The sequence below is a fragment of the Scleropages formosus genome, chromosome 15 (genome assembly GCF_900964775.1).
Source record: "Scleropages formosus chromosome 15, fSclFor1.1, whole genome shotgun sequence".
In the NCBI taxonomy this organism is placed as follows: Eukaryota; Metazoa; Chordata; class Actinopteri; order Osteoglossiformes; family Osteoglossidae; genus Scleropages; species Scleropages formosus.
The window spans coordinates 9,239,218-9,260,912 of record NC_041820.1 but is presented as its reverse complement, the minus strand read 5'-3'; the positions used below and the strand labels follow the sequence as shown (position 1 = coordinate 9,260,912).

At 40.2% G+C, this 21,695-nt stretch overlaps 3 protein-coding genes across 3 annotated transcripts; 1 reads left to right on the top strand and 2 right to left on the bottom strand.

The window, feature by feature from the left end:
• Positions 1-255: 255 nt before the first annotated feature.
• Positions 256-2,604, bottom strand: LOC108921429 (ras-related protein Rab-39A). Its single transcript, XM_018730906.2, has 2 exons — positions 2,236-2,604; positions 256-990 (listed from the first exon to the last, which is right to left on the bottom strand). The coding sequence occupies exons 1-2, from the start codon at positions 2,463-2,465 to the stop codon at positions 570-572; spliced, it is 651 nt and encodes a 216-aa protein (XP_018586422.1). The 5' UTR covers positions 2,466-2,604; the 3' UTR covers positions 256-569.
• A 1,476-nt stretch (positions 2,605-4,080) lies between these two features.
• fam167aa (family with sequence similarity 167 member Aa) lies at positions 4,081-12,326 on the bottom strand. Its single transcript, XM_018730917.2, has 3 exons — positions 12,142-12,326; positions 6,284-7,154; positions 4,081-5,178 (listed from the first exon to the last, which is right to left on the bottom strand). Exons 2-3 carry the CDS (start codon positions 6,650-6,652, stop codon positions 4,915-4,917), a joined length of 633 nt encoding a protein of 210 aa, XP_018586433.1. The 5' UTR covers positions 6,653-7,154; positions 12,142-12,326; the 3' UTR covers positions 4,081-4,914.
• A 3,090-nt stretch (positions 12,327-15,416) lies between these two features.
• On the top strand, positions 15,417-20,616 carry clic5a (chloride intracellular channel 5a). The gene is made up of 6 exons (XM_018730824.1): positions 15,417-15,492; positions 16,763-16,872; positions 17,653-17,778; positions 19,089-19,195; positions 19,920-20,098; positions 20,452-20,616. Exons 1-6 carry the CDS (start codon positions 15,433-15,435, stop codon positions 20,614-20,616), a joined length of 747 nt encoding a protein of 248 aa, XP_018586340.1. The 5' UTR covers positions 15,417-15,432.
• Positions 20,617-21,695: the final 1,079 nt, after the last annotated feature.

Below are 21,695 nucleotides of genomic sequence, written 5' to 3'. Positions count from 1 at the left end.
TCTTCGGGGAAATCCAAGAGAGGGGGTCAGAGGACGGGCAAAGGGTCTTCGAGGTGCGAACGTCGTAACAGGGAGGATCCGAAAGGCGAGGTCAGTACACAGGCAAGAGGTCGATGATCAGAAAGAGGCAGGAGATCGGGGGAACAAGGGACGGGTTCGGGGAAGGCGTTCGGGAACAGGAAACGGCTGGAGAAGGTCGCTAACGAGGAGGCAGATCAAGGTTCCACATCAGCTGGTGGTCTGACGCAGCCTTTTATGCTGTAGTCTGCGTTGCGTCCCAGGTGTTCCGTGTCGACCCGGAGGTGTGGGCGTGGCAAAGTGAATGTATGAGACCTGTTTGGATAGCGCCAATATTCTAAACGTGGTCAAAACCAATAGTGGATAACGGTTCTGTTTTTTTAATGACAAGTGTATCCTTTCAGCATCAAAAATGGCTCCACTGTGTCTCTGCTGCAAGAATCAGATGCAGCACCTTTACTGTGGACTCCAATCCAGACAAATTTCCAGGCATTTGCATTAGTGACTTCATGAACTGTACGATACAGGTTGAGGAATGGAATGTTGGAGAATTAACCACAGTTACAACCTGTTTTTTCGGTCTTTGGTTGACTTTCATGAAGAGGCATCCCCACTGTCAAGCCATACCAGCTCTCCACCAATGGGATGTTTCCTTGCTGGAACCTTTGGTAGATCTCCCTGGTAAGGGTCTCAAAAGCCTCTGTGACATTAACATTGTCTTTGGACGAGACCTCGATGTAACCTGCCATGTCCAGCTCCTTGGCTAATGCCTCTGCCTCAGTCTTCCTGACCTGCCTGCGGATCACCAGGTCGCTCTTGTGGCCCACGAGCAAGAAGATCATGGTGGCTGGCTTCACATAATCTTGCACCTCTTTGTGCCAGCTCTGTATGTGCTCAAAGCTCTGACGCTGGGAGATGTCAAAGACCAGGATGCAGCCCACTGAGTTCCTCATGTAGGACTTGGAAATAGACCTGTGGAAATTAAAAACAAGGTCACAAAAACAGCCCATTTTTCTTTAATGCCAGCTTGAAACACATTTAGGTATCAAATAAGATTTTAAAGTCTTCAATAGATTTTTCAAAAAATTTGATTATACACACACTGGCTGAAACCGAGTGGGGTCACGGCAAACCAGAGCCTAACCTGGCAACACAGTGCGCAAGGCTGGAGGGGGAGAGGACATACCCAGGATGGGATGCCAGTCCGTTACAAGGCACCCCAAGCAGGACTCAAACCCCAGACCCGCCAGTGAGAGGGACCCAGCCAAACCCGCCGCGCCACTGCGCCCCCCAAATAATAAAATCAAATCAATAATAATTTGATTATAGACCACTTTAAATGCTTGCAATGGACTGGAATCCTGTCCAGGGTGTACTCTACTTAGCCCACCACCCTGCACTTCCAAGATGTGCTCTGGAAACTTTTTTAGACAAACTTTTAATGATAATGAGTGAGTGAGTGAGTGAGTGAGTGAGTGTTTTATAAATTTTAATGCTTTACAGAATATGGGTGCTTTCAAAATAGTATTTTTCTTATTTGAAGTTGCAAACATGTTTGCCAGCAGAAAAATGTCTATTGTCTCCAGTTTTTTATCTCTAATGATCTGTTGCTGCTTTTGACAACTGCATGGTTAAGCTTTTTTGTTTTTTTTTTTTGCTAATTTTTATTTAATTTTTTTCCTTTATTATGTTAAAACTGCTGCCACTGGACCTAAAGGTCGCAGGCTTCCGCTTCACTTCCAGTTCTAGTACCCTTGAGCAAGGTACTTAACCCTAAAATTGCCCCAGTAAAATTACCTAGCTGTAAACATTGGTAAATAGTTGCAAGTACCTTAACATTCTAAGTTGCTTTGGAGAAAATTGTCAGCAAATTAAATAAGTGTAAATCTGTCATCCTATAACAGAAACTTTCTATCATGGAAGTATATGCAGTATAAATTTGGCTCCATTGCAATGAATGCTATCATAACCCTGCATTTGTGCTTTTATTGGTGGTAAGAAAACTACTTCTCCATGGGTTCTGTGAAACGCAACATTTATACCCTGAGCAAGACTTTGAGCAAAATTTTCTGAAAGTGCATTTTATAATACAATACATTTCGGAAAGCCATGCACTGCACAATGCAGCCTTTTCCATGTGTCTCTGCACTCAGCCCTCAGTATTTCTTCTTGCTTGCAGAGGCACCGAAAAGAAGCAACACCTCACAAACAGCTTACCTGAATCTCTCCTGCCCTGCTGTGTCCCAGAGGAGCAATTTGATCAGGATGCCGGGGTCAAAGTCAAGGTGTTGAACCTTGAAGTCGATTCCCAGGGGAGATTGCCTGGACTCGTCGAACGTCCCTTCTGTGTAGCGATGTAGCAAGGAGGACTTTCCCACGGCAGAGTCTCCGATGATCACAATTCCAAACCTAAAGTTCCAAGACAGCGACATCCTGCTTCTTTGCATCCCAAAGCACGCACTTTTTGTTGAGCGTTTTAATAGTCAGCCCAGCGTAATGCCTTCAGGAAGAACCCACAGGTGGTCTCTGAGATTTCTGCCGATTTAGATCTCCTCCATGCACCTTTTAAAGCCTTCCGAAGTGCTTCCTCGGCAGTTAACTTACCAGACTGGTTATGCTTAAGGAGGTATTTCAGTAATGAATGGAAATGGACACACCTAAAAATACCAGCGGGATGATGTTAGAGAAATGGTGGTGCCCTACTGAACTGCTGCTCTACTAACACAAGTAAATCTTTTTTGCAGTCCATCCATTACCATGTGTCCAGCACAGAGCCAATCCTGGAAACACATGGCATGTGGCAGGGTACAGCATGACAGTCCATCATCACAGGGCAACAACACACACACTCTCAGGGCAACTCAGAGTCACTAGTTTGCCTGAAACACACATTTCCACTCTGCACAGACCGATCCTGACTCAAACCCGTGTCCAGATGCAGCGCTCAGGTAAACTCAGATACTGCAAGGCGCCAGTGTTATCCCCCAGAGCCACCACACCACCCTCTTCTTGTGTAGTCAATGTGAAAGTAAGGCATCGCATTGGAAAAATCAAATGTGATTTCAATATGCCCTCCTTTAGGTGACAAACATATACCATTTACATTGTGTCTGTGCTGTGAAACACAAGTACCATAATGTCCGAAGCACTGTCCAGGTGCATGATTTCCCTGTCTGACTGGATGATCTGGATGCACCCCAGAACCTTTTCCAGTAGATATGTTTGCATCACACTTGACTCCTTCTGTACTACTTTATTTGCACTAAGCTCTGAAATATGTCCTGTGGAAGATCAGTTAAGGTCACAATGTTTGGACACACTGATTGTCATTGTTGACAGTTTCCCTCATGTCTTCAGCTAAGAACAACCGGTATGACTTGTTTGTTTACAACAAACTGTCAGTGCCACCCTTGTTTTAGATTTCATGACTATCTGGGGACTTTCTTTCCTGTTCTCCAGGGTTGTCAGACAGGTGCTTCAACAGAATATTAGTTATTTCTTTGAAAGACAAGAAGCTGGGGACAGCTGGTGGTGTAGTTGTTACAGCTGTTGCATTCAGACACATAAGTCATAGGTTTAATTCCCACATTCAGCTGTACCACCCTTGAGAACAGTACTTACTGTAAGTTACTTGGGTATGTACAGCTGTATAAACAGGTAAAAAAATTGTATCTTAACCCTGTAAGTTACTTTGGATAAAAGCATCAGATAAATCTGTCTTTCAATTATTTAAAAAATCACAGCAAGTCACATTACCTCTCTAGCAGTAGAGTGCAAATTACTTGGCCTGCAATCAGGCTGGTACATAAACTAAATTATAATGAAATTAGAATTTAAAATTTAGTCCATTAAAATAATTTTTTTAAAAGCTGTAAACAATACCCAATAATCCACCTACCGCCTCCATTACTCCCCCCACATTCACCCCCTTCCCCCTCCCCAAGACTGCTAATTACTGAAGACTCCAAAGCTTTTCAGTGCAATTCTTATTTATTCCATCCTATTTTTTATTTATTTATTTATTTACTTGGTTGTTTGTATCAAGTGTACTTTGTGCTGCTGTTCTTCTCAGGGTTGCCATACAGAATTTCATTGTATTGTATACAGTGAGAATAAAGTATCATCTGTCTTATCATTGTCTTGTATCCTACCTGCACCTTAAATCCCCACTGATAATAAAGACCTTAAACAACATAAATGCAGACTGACATTTTGCATTACTTGTATCAGCACATGTCAACTTCAGTGTATTCTTTAGGCCCTGATCGTAGAAACTCGCTTTCATAATCTTTTATACATCAAAGACTCTTTTCAGATTTAATAAACATATACAAACTGTAATTCAGCTGCTTTTTATTTTCTAACAGCACTTGATGAACATGAATTTTATGTAAAAAAGGCCTTCATTACTGTGATTAAAACAATAAGCTCTGAATCACTGTTGAGAGCCACACGATTCGAGAAGTACAGTCAATCCAGCACACTTAAAACTCACCGTTTTGTACAATCACAGTCACACTATATTAAGGCATCACTGCGTTTACATTAGAAAACAGCCTCACTGAAACCACATTACCCTACAAACTTCAACATTTCCAAGCATCTGTCAGCGCGCCGTTAGCAGATTTAGTACTTTTGACAGCAACCAATGTGTCACATTGAAGGCGAAGACAGAAATGTGAAAGAAATAATAATAATAATAATAATAAAAAAAAGCTGGCACTAAAAAGAAGCCACTGTGATACTGTACAAGAGAGACTGGCGTCTGGGCAGGATTTACAGCAGGATCATACTGCCTTATTAACAGATGCCACAAAATAAATCCACAATGATGAGCTTTCCAGGACCAAGAAGGGTTTATTTGAGATGCACACTTTGAGGTGTCAGTTAGTAGCACTAGCAGAGGGAGAAGCGGCGTGTGTTGATGTTCATCTTGGTGACCCCAATGACCTTGAGCGGCGCCGACAGGCCGAGGCCCGGGCCCACTGGGAAGTCACACAGCAGGTCCGACATCTCGTCGCGCTCCTCCAGCTCGAAGGTGGCGTCGTTGAGCATCTTGCGGTGTAGGTCGCATGCCTGCTCGACCTTCAGCTTGTTGATGTCGCCGCGCAGACGCATGAGCTGCCGAGCCAGCTGCTGGTCCTGCAGGCGCATCTCTGTCTGGGGGGGGGACAGTGGGTAGAGCAGCACATGAAGTGTGTGGTGTAATGGTTGGAGTAGCTGGTTGATGGAGTGGAGGTTGTAGGTTCAAAGCCCACCTCCTGCTGTAGAACCCTAAAACTGAAGCATTAAAGGTGCAAGTTGCTTTGAAGAAAAGCATCAGGTAAGTGAAATAAGACGTCTTCCTTTGGAACAGAACCATTCCAACGGTGACATTTCACTCCATTCAGAAATACTACTCCTTTCAACTGTTATTTCTCCAAAAGGTCATGAGTGTATTCCTGTAATTCTTATATTTACTAAGATGGATTTCAAAAAGAGATCGTGTACTGAGAAAAACGTTGTGTGTGAGAAGCACTTTACCTTTTATTGATTTCTAACACACACTGCTTGAGCACAATCTTTCCTTGAGAAACACTGTAAAGCTGCCTTTGTCACCATTATTTGAGGGGATACAGAAAGAAATGTTAAGGATGCACCCTTTTAAAGTTCAACATGTCTCACAGTAGTCTGACCAATATGGTGAAACTTGATTATGAAAATCAGTCATGTCCATTCATCACTAAATCGGTATGTAGTACACTGTTGATTTTTTTAAACAAATTCCCTAAAATGAATCAAATTACAAATACATAACACTATTTCTAATCAAAACTTTAAAACTCACTCACTCTTATTCACTGTCCTTAAAGGCTTTTCAAATTCAGGGCCGTGGTTTCTGAGAGCCCATCCTGGAAGTATGGGGTGCAAGGCAAAGTAGGGTGTACGGTGGACACCTTCACTCACACACACACACGTTCACGCACTATGGGCAATTTAGAGTCCTCACTTCACCTGAAACGTGTGTTTTTGGACTGTAACCACAGAGACATGAGGAGAACGTTCAAATTGAGTAGTACACCTGAACAGCCCAGGAACTAGAAGGTGGCAGTGTGCTGCCCAAGTTTAAAAAAACATTTATAATAAAATGTCAGATCTGAACAGAATATAGTGATCAGTATCCCATGTTATGATCCTATGCTTGCTATCAAAAGCGGAGACTGGTAGGTACTGTTCACTGATTACTCAATGGTGGAAAAGCACTGGACCCTCTTCTTTTCCTTACCAGCTCCTTCTTGACCCAGTTCAGAGCCTCCTCAATGCTCCCAAACCCTCGCAGTGTTCCTGAAGGCACACCTCCGTCCTGCATGACGCCTGTGCTGAAGATGGTTCTTTTGGACCATCTCAGGGAACCCGGGGTCTTCTCCTTGGGGCCCGACAGCTCCTCCTGGGCCTTGGGACCTTTGGCACATTTGGCCTCCAGTTGGGATCTCCACTCCAGGTAGGAAGGCTTGCGTATCTCCAGCCTCAGCTTTTCTGTCAAAGCCTTCAAGCTCCTCAGATGGTCAACATGGGTGACACCCAGGCTCTCCTGATCTAACTGGCTTTTGTCTTCACACTTGATTTGTGGGGTTGACACTTTATGTGGGTCCATGGCAAAAAAAAAAAAAAACTCTACACAATTATAAATTCGCTAAACTGAACACTACTTATTATTTTTAATGTATGATTATTTCAATAACCTCAGATATCATTCTTGTGTGAATCAATATGTGCTGAGCATTTGAGCGTCAGGCTCAGTTTTCACAGCAGACACACTTTAAAGTGATGTCAGGTAAATACACTGAAACGTCACAAGTCGGTCTTCTTGCCTGGATTTGTCTGGCAGATGCATCCAAGTATTTAGAAGTATCTTGCGCAAGGTATTCCTGATTCATTAATTCATAAATTCATTCATTATTAATTTTTTATCAGTCAGGAAAGAGCCATAATATTAATAATATTATTAATGCATAAAATTGAGAACGGAGGCTGATGTTGGAGCTTTAATATTTCTGGATTTGTTTTTCTTTGAAATATTGAAAATTGAAACATACTGCATATCTGCTAAGTCAACTCCAGCTCCACTTGAAGCAGAGGTCCTCAGTATTTTGGTTCTAGAAATGAAGAAACAGAGAAAGACATGTGTAAGCTATCACATTTCCCACCAAACACTTAAATCAGATCATTTAAACATATACTTATATCATCATGTACTGTTAACCTTTATTTGGCTGACATCATTGCACAAGGTAAACTAAAGTGTGAAATAAGCACACACAGAGTCTGAAGCCACTCGTCCTGAGCAAGATCATGGTGAACCAGAGCCTAACCCAGCAACACAGGGTGCAATGGGGACACATCCAGGATGGGACGCCAATCCATCACAAGGCACCCCAAGCAGGACTTGAACCCCAAACCCACTAGAGAGCAGGCACAGGCCAATCCAGCCGTGCCGCCATGCCCCCTGTGAAATAAGTAACGCTACAAAAATGAATAGAGCACATATATATGATATATCTTGGGTTCAGACATGTAATCAATTATAAATGAAACAGGGAGCCTGGTTTCAGAAATATGATTAAATATATTCAGCATGTTCAGTATGAAAACAGCAAATGTATAAAATATATACATGAGGTTTCTGCTGTTTTTTTTTTGTTTGTTTCTCTGGAATTCTGTGTGGAAAGCGCTTGTGTTTTTTTTTTTTTTTTTTTTTTAATTGTAGCATCTATATATTTGTTATGTGTCTTCCAGTAAGGTAACTTTGCTGTTTTGTATTTCTTTTAGTGAAACTGGAATGTGGAGTTTCTCCTTTTTCTGGTACTTTGAGCTGTCAAACCTCTTTTGAGCTGTCAAACCTGTGTGGAACAATGAAGCTGTTCCAGAAGGAAGGTTCGGACAATAAAACACTATATGCACATGTAAATGCACAGTTATCATTTAAAACACTGAACAAAAAAAAAAGAATTTTTTTGAATTTTAATGGGGTTCAGTTTATATCATCATACTAGACCGGAATCCCTCGTCTATGACAGTCTCTGAAGAAATGGCTTCTGTTCATATTTTGCTTCCCAGTAACCATGATTGCGTTTTATAGTTCCCTGGCCACCGCTGAACTCAAGAACACAGTATGTTGTTTAATATGTCCTTCACCTGTGCTTGTTTAACTGTTCTACACTTCATACTGCTGTATTTCATTTGATAGATAGATAGATAGATAGATAGATAGATAGATAGATAGATAGATAGATAGAAAACATTTCATTTCATACATTTCATTCAAAACATTTCGTACAAAAAAATTTTAGGAATGGTATATTCATAATTTTTACATTAATTAGAGCTAATTCAAAGTATAGAGTTTATTACTGATTCCAGCAGTAGTATAATGGATAATTTATTGTACAAAGCATATTTACTTAAAAATTATTTTTATAGCACTGCTGAAAAAAAGCATACTGAAAAATGCATTGGTGTAATTTCGACATATATTTCAATTCTGCTTCCTGGTGAAAACCTCACACTCCTTACGTTGCATGTGCTAGCAGTTTCCATAGCAACAAACGGGACCATAAATGTCAATGATTCCTTGGTCTTTATTTCCAGGAATTTCCCATTCCACTGACAGCATGCTGGAGTACAAATAGACTCCCAAACACATCCATTCCATATAATATAGGTCCATATTATTCCGTCTGTAAATGTCCTTTTCCACAGCCTCTATAATATATGCAGAAATATCTTTGTGTCTTTACCATGGGCTTACTTCTACTTTAATACAGTCGACTTTAATACGCGACTTTTTTTTTTGCTTAAAATGGTTAAGGTTACATTTGAGGTGAGAAAACCTGAACCGAAGTCATATCGACATCCCTCGGTAAATTATCTTAGAACATAGTGAGAATCATTTTACACTGACAATTGCACAGATTCAGTGTGATTTTGGAGGTTGTGATAGGGAACCTGGGTTATGCATTTTCCTATTTAAACTTCTGTTGGTCGATTAGAGAAAAACTACTGAATCTGGGACACGGCAGCTGCTTGCTAAACTGGGAACCCCTGGGGTACTGACATTTTTTTACATTCATCAACCAGTCATTTCTCACCAGTATATTGAAGGACTGAGTCTATAATCTGTTGAGCCATTTCTGCCAGGACATGTGAGCTTAAAAGCATGCAGTTCTGATGGCCGAGCATGAGATAAAAAAGGTGGAAATACCAGTTTTTAGACTGACTGGACAATGTTTTACAGCGTGGAAACAACAGGTTGTATTATAACGTGGGCTTTGTTGAATAGTGGTGTTTAGAACAGCTATCTTGAAATTTGAGAGAGTTACCCTTTGGAGGCTCTTTGTAATGGAAATATAGTAATAAAGGAAAGAAGTATTATGTTTGTTTCCATATGAATTCAATGAAATAGGATAGATCACGTGGCACAGAATGGCACAGCAAGTAGCACTAGTGCTTTGCTTTGCTTGCGTTGGGGGATTAGATATGGGTTCAAATCCATCTCAGTCTGTAAGGACTTTACATGTGGTCCCTGTACTCATGAGAGTTTCCTCCAGGTGTTCTGGTTTCCTCCCGCAGTCCAGAGATGTGTGTGTGTTTCTGGTGAACTGGTGACTCTCTTGCCTATATTGTGTGTGTGTGTGTTTGCTCTACATGGATCTAGCATCATATCCAGGGTGTTCCTTGCCTTTGTGCTTCCAGGATAGGTTCCAGACCACCTTGACTTTGTGCTGGACAAGTGGCTAGCAATCATGAAAAGTTGGATGAATTCATTCCATCCATCTAAGAGTTTATTCACCAAGGTGAGTGACAGTGGCCACGGACATCACTAAGGATACAGGTTAGAAAAGGTTGCACAGTTTCATCTGGCAAAAATGATTAATCATTAAAGCTGTACTTTGCTTTGGAGAAAAGTGCCTGTCAAATGCAAGAATGTAAATGTGAATATGAATTTGAAAAGAAATTTTCCATTGACACACATAGCCCTGCTGATGGATTGAAAAATGTTTTGTACATATTGAAAGAGTTGGAGAAAATAAAAATAAAAGCTTTTCAGTTTTCACTTTGCAAGAAGTCCATCCCAGGTCTTTGGCCTTCATATAAAAAGATGTTGTGAATGCTGCCCGCATCCTATCGAGCTGAGCTGTTTCTTACTCTTTGAAAAAAAATTGTCTTTTCGAAAGAACCCGGAAACCGCTGCCACTCTTGGACACGTCAGAGGAAATTTTCCTAATGGAATAAATTAATCTGATAATAACTCCCTAGCTACCCACGGAGCAGCATTGTGAGAGTACAAAGTTTGTAAGCAACATGTGCCACCAAGTCTTCATAGAGCTTCTGTTTTTTTTTTTTTTTGTCCAGTCATTCAGAAGCAGGGAATGGGATGTGAGGACAATGGTGTGTGTTCTTGAGGGACTTAAGGTGAACATGGCACTTATACTGTATGTACAGTACCAGGCAAAAGTTTGAGCACACTTGCTGCTATCTATTTCTAAGACATTTTTAACAAGTTTCAGCAGGAAATCAGCACCCAGGTGTACCCAAACTTTTGACGTTATAACATGTTTCAGGTGCTGCAATGTAGCTGCAGGTACAAGAGTGAGTGGGATGATTATTATAAAGCTCGTTACAGACTTTCAATTACTTATGGGAGAATTTGAGGTATTCCAATTACGTGGGTAATTAAATCTAAGTGTTTCTACTACCAACATGTAGTAATTTTATAGTAAGGTTTTTACTTGGTCTGGACAGTATAGACTAGTGGCAGTACGTAAAATCACAAGCTGCATAATAAAGGATTATAGTCTGATAAGCAAGATTTAAGAGAAATACTGTCTTTTATATATTAGGCATCCTGGTAGCAATAGAAATATTAAATATTACCCTAAATTTTCAAGCACGCCTCATGTGCCCACTCAGCATTTTTATAATTCCATTGAGAAATATTGCTGATACTTTTCCACCTACCAAAGTTATTACACCACTGTCTGAAGTGATATGTTTCATCTTCACATGATGCATTTTCATGAATAATTACAGTGTCATATATTTAGTTATGCCTGATTTGACACTTTGTTTCGATAGAGCTTTCAGTGCATCCTGAGTGATATCTCAGCTCATAGGAAACCGTCGCTCGACTGTCAAGATCGACACAGCTGAGATTCCGCTATGAAATGAAAAACATGGCACAGGGAAACTGACAGACGTGCTGGGGAAACATTTCTTTCAAACTGTGCCCTAAATAATGTAGGTGGGGAAACGCCATTGTGAGACATGACCCTATCTCGCACTGCCCAAGATTCAATTCGAGATTGCGCCACCTGAAAATCGGAGCTGTAAATTACAGTATAAAACCACATCACCTCGGAGGGAAACTAGATCATAAGCGCACCACGCCAAAGAACGCATCCCCCTGAAACTGTATCCTGACCTTATTACAATGCAGCGCTTGCGTGCAGGCCGCATACCTGGAACACCCCAGGACCAAGTAACAGCAATTTTACTCAGTGGCAATTCCTACCCTCCCTATTTCCCACATCACCTCAAGGTCCTCTTCACTGCGTCAACACTAATTGCTATTTTTTCTACTTTTTTTTTGCTGATTTTACATGACGCATCGAAATGATCCGGAGATTTCAGAAATCATACGTAGGACTTGGGAGGAACTGACAGTAGCTTCACTGATGGAACCATTTAAAAGTCACGTGATGGGACAATTAAGAACAGAAATATCTGTAAAGATTATCTGTAAAAATATCTGTATAATATCTGTAATATCTGTAAAGAAATGCAGAATGAAAAATGATCTCTGGAGTATTGTATGTTCCAATGAATGATGAACACAGACAAGGATTAGAAGGCACTAGTTAAATGCAGTTAAAGACAGTGAGTAAGGAGGGATGGGCAGCTTTTCCATTCATAAGGAATGAACTCCACTTTGCAACCTCTCCGCCGCTCCATCTATTGATCAATCAATCAATCAATCAATGGGCGCCTGTCATCCAATAAAAACTGCGCTCGCTCTGATTCCCCCCCCCCGCGCTTCGAACGCGCAAAACACACATTTAATCAATCAATGTCACAAACACTCACCTGGAGCTGCAGCGATGCGCGCCTCACTGAAACAACACGCGTCATTTGTTCCTATGAAGTGAGTGTTAAGTTATTTGATCAGCTGGTGCTCCTTCCCTAGATTGTTTAATTTCTCCTTCTTGACACCCGGGCGGCAGCGGGATGCGGACCCGCGGGAGGATGCGCCGCTTCGCCGCTGTTGCTGCAGTCTGTTCATCAGCAGGCATCTGGGGCTGCGAAAGAAAGGGCTCCGCGCCGTCCTAAAGCCCGCCGGTTCCCTCTCCGCTGAAAACTTGGTGCCGAGTCGTGTTTTATTATTATTATTATTGATATCATCACAGTATCTTGTTAACCTTTATTCATCTTCTTTTTTACAATGACCCCGATGAGTTTGATGATTTTCTCTTTTTAGTGTTAGATAATGATCAGTGTTTACAGTGATTTACCTGTTTACACAGCAGGACATTCTTACTTATATTCATTAAGGGCAAATAACACGAGCGGGATTTGAACCTGGAACCTCCAGACTGCCAGACAGCAGCACTAACCCTAAACATTATAATAGCAATAACTGCTAATCCATTTGGATTGTTAGCAGACAGTAACTTACCACTGACTGGAAAATAACAACAATCTGCTCTTTGTGGTTGTCTTTATGCACTGAAATGCGGGGAAGAAATGACGTTCTCTGCCTTAGATGGTGACGTTTCTCTTAATTTAATTCTTTAAATTATTTATTTTTAAGGGGGGCGCGGTGGCGCAGTGGGTTGGACCGGGCCCTGCTCTCCAGTGGGTCTGGGGCTCGAGTCCCGCTTGGGGTGCCTTGCGGCGGACTGGCGTCCCGTCCTGGTGTGTCCCTTCCCCCTCCGGCCTTACGCCCTGTGTTGCCAGGTTAGGCTCCGGTTCCCCGCGACCCCGTATGGGACAAGTGGTTCTGAAAATGTGTGTGTGTGTGTGTGTGTGTGTGTGTGTGTATTTATTATTATTTAATGTGACTGTAACATTTACAGCAAACAACAAAGTTTTGGGGTGTTGTAATTATCAATTGTCATAACAGCAGCAGCAGTAGTAGTAGCGGTAGTAATAATAATAATACTGTGCAAAGGATGTGTTTAATGTCAAGAATGCACCCTGCCTCCATATGTTTCAGGGTTAGCTTCCACAATATGACCATGCACTGGACAAGCTGTTATTGATAATGACTGGATGGAAAATAACAATAATGATTATATGGTGTTATGCAGATTATTTGTCCAGGCCATGGTAACTTCCCATCTGGACTACTGCAACTCTCTCGTCTGGCCTTCCTGCTACTGCCATCGGACCTCTACAGCTGATACAGAATGCTGCTGCACGAGTTGTGTTTGATTTGCCAAAGCGGTCCTACGTATCTCCTCTACTCATTTCTCTGCACTGGCTTCCTATAGCTGCCCGGATCAAATTCAAGACCCTGGTTATAGCCTACAAATGCATCAATAGAACTGCTCCCAGCTATTTACAGGACTTGATCAACTGCTACACCCCAGCCAGACCGCTTCCCTCATATACTTCTGCTCGCTTGGTGGTCCCACGCACGAAAGGTAGAGCATGGAGGTTCTCGTTTCTGGCTCCGTTGTGGTGGAATGACCTCCCCCTCTCAAATGTTCATGTAAATGTTGATGCACCCTAACTTTATGATCATCCCCAGATAAGGCTTTACATAGCCGCTACTCCTGTATTGTATGTAAATGTTTGTGTAACTTTTTTAAAACAAAAAGAAAAATTGTAGGAAGGTGATCAGGATTAGTCTATCCTGAGTTTTGTGCACCTACTTTTGCGACGAACATCAGTGCATAAAGTGGAAAGAAACAAACTACATTTACTTAAGAATCATATGTCTGCAACTATGTCTTTCTTTCTCCTAATGTAATGCAGAAATTATATTTTCTCTGAGATGTACGTCGCTTTGGAGAAAAGTGTCTACTAAATAAATGTAAATGTAGATTACACATTCCATCAGATGAGAAGAGAACAACTCTAACTACAACGTCACCTGCTGCCCAGTTTCCCAGTAAACTGAGCTGCTGCAGAGCTTTAATATTTTTATAAACTGTACAAACAATAAGAGCTCTCTGAATACTCTAGGTGCAATCACATAGGTTCATTATATGGTCCATCAGCATAAAGTCTCAAAATCATATTATTGCCTTAACCCATGTTTGTCTCTGCTTTAATGTACTTTGTAACTTGGAACATGACTGGTTATAAATATCCCTAAATTCCCCCAAAGTAATTTTTCACAGCACACTGATAACAAGGTTTGCTCCCCTGCTGTTAAACTCAGAGGAGTATTCAAGGTCTGTTTTTTAGCCTTAGTTTAAAACTGAGCCTTGTGGAACTAAATTCACTTACATTCAATTCAATTTATTTTCATGACGGATTCTCCATTATATAATTTGACCAAGACTCTGCAGAGCCTGTCGCTATCAATTTAGACACATGAAAGCAGTATATTTTTAGTTTTGGGTCTAGAAAAAAAGTGTTCTTAATTTAATTAACCTGAAGGTGCGCAATGGAGATAAATTAAAGGACTAGGATGTAATCCATAAAAGTTTTCATAATTTATCTTTGAGAAAATTAAGACAATGTGGGTATAAGTTAAAAGTAAGACATTTTGCCTTTGTGACATGCTTATCATTAACCTTTATTTAGCTCACACCAATGCACAAGGTAACTTTCAGAGAGTCACAATGATTTACTCATTTATGAAACATTTCATACTATTTCACTTCATTGCAAGTACCGCTAACTATTATGATTCTACAGCAGAAGTATTCAAATCCAGACAACTTCCATCAGCAAGACAACAGCTCTAATATCTACACCACCAACATGTGAAGCATTGTTTCATCCTTTTGCGTAACAGGGATGTCCTCAGAATCATAGTCGCCAACTCTCACGTAATAGAACACCTTATTGCAAGAGTGAACAAGCTCCTCCCCTTGAGTATCCCACCAGTCACCTGTCCTCCTTCCTTCCTATTTTATTACCGCATGCTGACAAATCCATTTGCGCTGTCAGATGCACAAGGCATGCGGTCCACAAGGTGAATTTGACCCTCGATGCCCTGGGACTCGGTCAGTTTTTACCATAGTGTAGGAGAGCAGACTTTGGAGCCCTATTAGTGAATCAGAGGTGTACTTACCTCTCTAGGCTTCTTATAAAACAAAAAAGGATGATGGATGTAAAAGGACAAGCAATTGATGCAACCTAATTTGCAATTGCATCAGAAATTACTTACCTTAATCTGGAGCAAAGAGAACTTGAATAATAATGGACTCGTGCTCCAATAACGGGGATGACAAGGATCCTGATGTTGAGCTGTTTGTTAAGGTAAGTATTGTGCATGTGTGTGAAGATATGTCTGTAAAAGTTTACAGATTTTTCTGAAAGGAACATAAAATCAGAAGGGTGTTGTATGGAACCACATGGGGACAAACATGTTATACTTTGAAGTACTGGACTGACAGGTCTGACATAATCTTTTTAAAAGACCCCTGTAACATGATATCGGTGCTAGAATTTCTGAGACACTTTGGTAGTGGCTTCATTCTGATGTGACAATGAAACATGATCACACTTTTTCGTACACTGTTCTGTGAGTCTGGGGGCTCTCATTGCTATGGTCTCTAAGGAGTAATGATGCAATCCTTACCTGAATATTTTTTATTTGATTGTTCTCACTGGACAGGATACACAATTATTCTTGTTTTGACATACTTTACGCCTTGAATTACATAATGATGTAATGTAATAATGTTTGAAATAACGCAGCCTAATTTGAAGCATGGGGACTAATGTGATAATTTAAAGATAGAATGCATTGCATGATTATTTTATGTGATGCAATAATTTAAAGAAAAAAAACTTTAATCAGCAAAGTAAATTTGTCTTAAGGAATTTTCTTAGCAAAATAATTTTACTTTGTAAATCTCACTCGGCAGCTGCTGTAAACCGGATTGGGTTCTTTGCAGACTTTCTCTCACACAGTGAAAAGTTGCCAAAGAAAAGAGTGTGTAATAAGTTTAAAGGTTGGAAAAGTTTAAACTTACTTGCTCAAAAGCTAACAAAGGAAGCAATGGAATTTTCATGCATAATTTAGGCTTTCACAAGTGTCCCATGGCAGGGTTACCTTTCCACATTTGTCCCTTCTGAAAACCTGATCCCCTTCAGTTGATATGTAAATGTACCTGTGATTCTTTCCTTTGCACTGATACATTGTTTGCTTCTGCTGAAAAATACAGTATGTACATGTGTATTTGTGTTCGGGATTCCATTACAGTGTCTGTGCCTGATCGTGTCTGTTATTAAAATACATTTGCTTGTGAACAGAGCATGCAGTCTTCTGAATAGGGCTACCCTTACAAACAGGTGCTTTACCTTTTGTTACCTGTCACACCTGGGTATTTCAAACAAGCATGCGACCACAAACAAAACTTTATCAGCAGCTCACGTAAAATGATTAATGCAGTCTGGCTGATATTTAGGCTAGTTACCACAAAACACAAATTATCTGTTAATCTGGAACATTTTCCTAAATCGAGATGTAATTTGATTAAACTATGTAAATGACAGTGGGTCACTGTGGGATTGGTTTTGCTAGGCTGGGAGTGACGGGGAGAGTATTGGAAACTGTCCTTTCTCACAGCGTCTCTTCATGATCCTCTGGCTGAAAGGCGTCGTTTTCAACATCACCACTATCGACATGAAGAGGTATCCTGCAGTTTTCATTAACTTCAGATCAAACTGACTTTGCTGAGAAGATGAATTACAGAGCATCAGCAAAGACTCTCATTCTGCTACTAGTTGATGTGATGCCTAGTATGTACAGTACCAGTAAAAAGTCCTTTAACTGAAACTATCCTGGAACAAAAGAAACTGCTGTTTCGATATCTGAAATATTTCCAGACATAGAGTATTTGTAAAAGGGTAAATGCATGACTTCTACAAGCGTGGTTTCCACTGTCCTGCGTGGAGGTAGCAGCATCATGTTGTGGGGCTCTCATAGTATACTTCAAAGGCATGCTGTGCCATCAGGGTCAGGGCCAGCTGGGCAGTCCTTTAAGGGCTAAGATACGATATTGGCTGGAAACAAAGTCAAAGTTATGTAAAACTGTGTGGCTTAGAGATAAATTTAAGAACAACTTAATTAATAAATTGGACAGAAAACACTGCCTGTTCTGAAAAAAAGCATTAGTTTTGTAAAGGTGTGCTCGACTTTTCTGTGGTTTTGTACCAGGTTAGACAACAGATCTGAGAGAAAAGGAATCCATCAAGCAACCTATTTTGAGCTAATGATTTCATACTGAGTCAAAGCTGTCTTCAGGTCATATGTAAAAACAACTCTGCTGCATAAAGGTGGATTCTTCATTGGCTTGGAGGACCATACACCTCTTGTATATGAGAAACATCAGTTCAGTCTGCACCAAGAAATGACTTTTGTCTTTTGTGGAAAAGCATTCTTTATTACCCTTGGTTTGTTTTCCCTCATAGGAAGCCACCTGACCTGAATAATCTAGCTCCTGGGACACATCCACCTTTCCTCACATTCAATGGGGAAGTCAAGACAGACGTCAATAAGATTGAAGAGTTCCTGGAGGAAGTTTTGGCGCCTCCCAAGTATTATTATTATTATTATTATTATTATTATTCGGTACCATGCCCAAGAGTAGTTTTCTATACATCTAAAATCCACTGTAAACCAGTACAAATCACTATTTGCCACTAATTGGTTTTAAAATATCAGGTGTACCATTTCTGCCATATTATGAGATGGGTCACTTACTGCTGATGGTATAAGTACCTATGCTGTTCACACAGGTGTGTTGTACACCTTTATGATTGACAAATAAACTTCCAGCTGAAGAGCATCCATTAATAATGTCTATTTTGACAGACAGAAGGAAGGCTGAATTAAAATGAAGGTTCTCACGAAGGTTCAGTTTTTGGAGTTTGGGAAATATGCAGTGCTATTCAAAGCAATTAAGTCTCATTCCTTGTTGCTTTTTTAACATAAATGAAAGTCCATTCATATTCAGCAGTCCACACACGTGAACAGAGAGCAAAAGCAAACAAATTCAAATGAATAAACCTCAGTTCATGCAAATAGTCTAAGTCCATGCAAATAAACTTCTTTCATATCTTTTTCACATGAAATCCTCTCAAAATCCAAGACATGTCATAACTAAAAATGAACACAGATAAAATCCTTAAAATTTCTCTGAAACAAACTCCTCCATAGCTATTTGACATTACAGTATAAGAAGGGCTTGGAAAGTGGCTCAACCATTAATTACATCATTAATTTTGTGATGGAGCAATTGTTTATTTTTCCACACAGCATCACTTGGATAACATTGTTCATTAAAAAAAGTTTTTAAATGTTTTTAAGATTTAGTTTCCTCATGTGCCCTTTTTCTAATATTAGATTTTGTTAGAAGACTTCAAAACTTCAGGGTCAAATACTAAAAGAGGAACTCAGGAAGAGGGAAGTACTTTTTCACTGCACGGTAATGTACAAATCAGAATTTTGGAGGTATTCTGGTGAATTGTTTTCTTTTTTTTTTTTTTTTAAACTGGAGGCAAAGCAAACATCCTGTGGAAGCGATTGTAATAACCTTCCCCACATGTACCGTAAAAAGAAAAGTAGCACATGTATGGGTCATAACATCTTCGAACATGTAGCATAGTGATTAGAGTTCCCACCTTTAACTCAGATAAGGTAGGTTTGAATCCCATGTCTTGCTTTAATGCTGTTGAGCAACGCACTTACATTGCAGTCTAGTAGATTTACTTACATTTACAGCTAGTAAAAATTATTACCTATATAAATGGGTAATTCATTGAAAACAGCTTAAAAGTGTAAATTGCTTCAGAAAAAGTTATAAGCAGAGTAAATTTAATGATTAATTAATATGCAAATTCCTCAGGTACCCAAAACTTGCTGCAAAGCAGAAGGAATCGAATACTGCCGGGAATGACATTTTTGCTAAATTCTCAGCATACATCAAGAACACAAAGCCAGAGGCCAATGCAGGTGGGTCCAGGAAAGGTAACCAAACCCAGGGAAAGGCTCTTTGATCCAGGAACCATTCATCTTCATGTTGTGCTGTGAAGCTCTCTTTTTCACCAGGCTATCTAGGAAATTACACTGTCGCAGTATCACGTTTTAAATCCCAAACTAAATGTCAAAGAGAAGATTATCTTCAACAGACATGTGCACGGTGCAGTAATGGAATACTGCAGAAATTCTTGGGGAGGCTGGTAGTGTAGTGATTAGCGTTGCTGCCTTTGGACCCAAACATTGCAGGTTTGAATTTTCTTCCAGCTGTAGTACCCTTGAGCAAAGTACTTACCCGAAACTGCTCCAGCAAAATTACCCAGCTGTATACATGAGTAAATAATTGCAACTTGCTTTGGAGAATAACATCTGCTATATGGATAAATGTGAACAAAAAAGGGCCAATGGGATCACACACACAAAGTGTGTGGCTGCCCTATGATCGACTGGTACCCTGTCTGGGGTTTACCCCACCCAGTCTTGCACCCTGTGCTTCTGGGATAGACTGGACAAACAGTTAGTGTGAATTAAAATACAAAAATTGAGCCACTTTGTGAAGAAACTTCTGTAAATTAAATATCTGAAATAATTCATAAAAGTGTAATTCAGCCTGAACAGTGTAATTGAATGTATGAAAATGAGTGCATATATAAATGTACCATTTCCTTGGTCATAAAGCCCCTCTATGCACCACGCACAGGTCTGGAGAAAAGTCTGACCCGGGCCTTGAGAAGGCTGGATAGCTACCTGAACGCCCCTCTTCCAGGTGAGGTCCAGGAAGGCAACACAGAAGACAGGAGCTCCAGGCGCAAGTTCCTGGATGGAGATGAGCTGACGCTGGCTGACTGCAACCTCCTGCCAAAGTTACACATTGTCAAGGTGAGCAAAACACCAAGGCCACGTGCTAAACATCTTCGGTAGTACATAGCTTGAATAGTCTCAAAATCATCCATATTATTAAAAAAGTACGTTAGATTATTTATATATATACATATATATATATATAAGCATGTTATATTATTAATATAAATATCAGCAGATTTAAAATGAGTTCAAAAATCTATTTTGAAATAGATGAAACAGCCAAAAGCTGCACCAAACAATAATGAACTGTATCATATCATAAATGTCGTATTTGATGAATTAGCATAAATCAGAATCAGAATGAATCTGGATCTCTTGAAAGGAGTTCAGAGAAATTCAGGAACATAATTTTCACTCTTTTTTTTTAGGTGGTTGCAAAGAAGTACCGTAAGTACGAAATTCCAGAAGAGATGACTGGGGTGTGGCGCTACCTGCGAAATGCCTATGAACAAGAAGAGTTTGTGAACACATGTGCTGCAGACCAGGAGATTGAGCTGGCCTACATGGACGTGGCGAAGCGGCTGGCAAAGTGAGGCCTCCGAAAAGCTTCACTTCGAGTGCTGTATTCTCCAGTCTGTCCACGTGGTGCACCAGTGTACCGTAATGGCTCTCCAGGGTAACGCCATAATTCTTCTGCGTTGGTGTCTGGGATATCTAATTGTGATCCGATATGAGGAGGTGACCTTGCGATGCTGATCGGCCACAATGCCTTCCGGATGGGTGATCACTGAGAAGGTTAATAAATAATAAAGCTTAACTTTTTAATCCGCATAAAACCTACTGAAAAGTAAGATGCCCACGTTATGATAAAATTCTTAAGACTCTGCGAAAAACACCACAGCTACCATAGGATGCAGATCTGTGAGAGAACAACAGTTCAATGTCATTAGTTAGCAAGACTTCAATACAATGTTTCAACACTGTTGTAGGAAATGGAGCGGTTTAGGCGCCACCTGGTGGTCACTTTTAGATAGTAACTTTATTATTAGTATTATTATTATTATTATTATTATTATTATTATTATTATTATTGTAAAACTTGTAATATGTAAAAGTACATATTGACATTCCAAAGAGATCAGAAAACAATTATTTGGGATTTGCAACTAGCTCTGCTAACCTTTAAATTCTTTGTCGTGTCATGCATACAAATGTGTAAATATTTTAAGTCAAACAAAACTGCAGACTGAAATCATTGCATCTGGTTGGATTTTTAGATGTTAGACTGAAAATGATATGGTCTGTGTCTCATGAAGAAAAGCGTCATGAAACGTGACAGTTGAGTTGACCCTGTGACACCGGTCCTAATACATGACTTTTCATTTCTAACAAATTACTTTTCTCATCAATCCACTTCATCTGTCACTGCGGCAAATTGTCTCTGCGTCTTTTAACTTACAGTTCAACGCTAACATCTTGTTGTTGCTCTAAGAAACACACAAAAACCTATTTCAGTCTACATGTGTCATCTAGTGGAGAGTTCTGAGTGAGCATCTGCTTGTAAAATTAAGCTAATGAAAGCTCAGAAATATTTGTTAATATGGTTAATAATGTTAATAGATGTTGGTTAATATGGTCAGCAATAGAAGTATGCGGATGCAATAGATTTTTG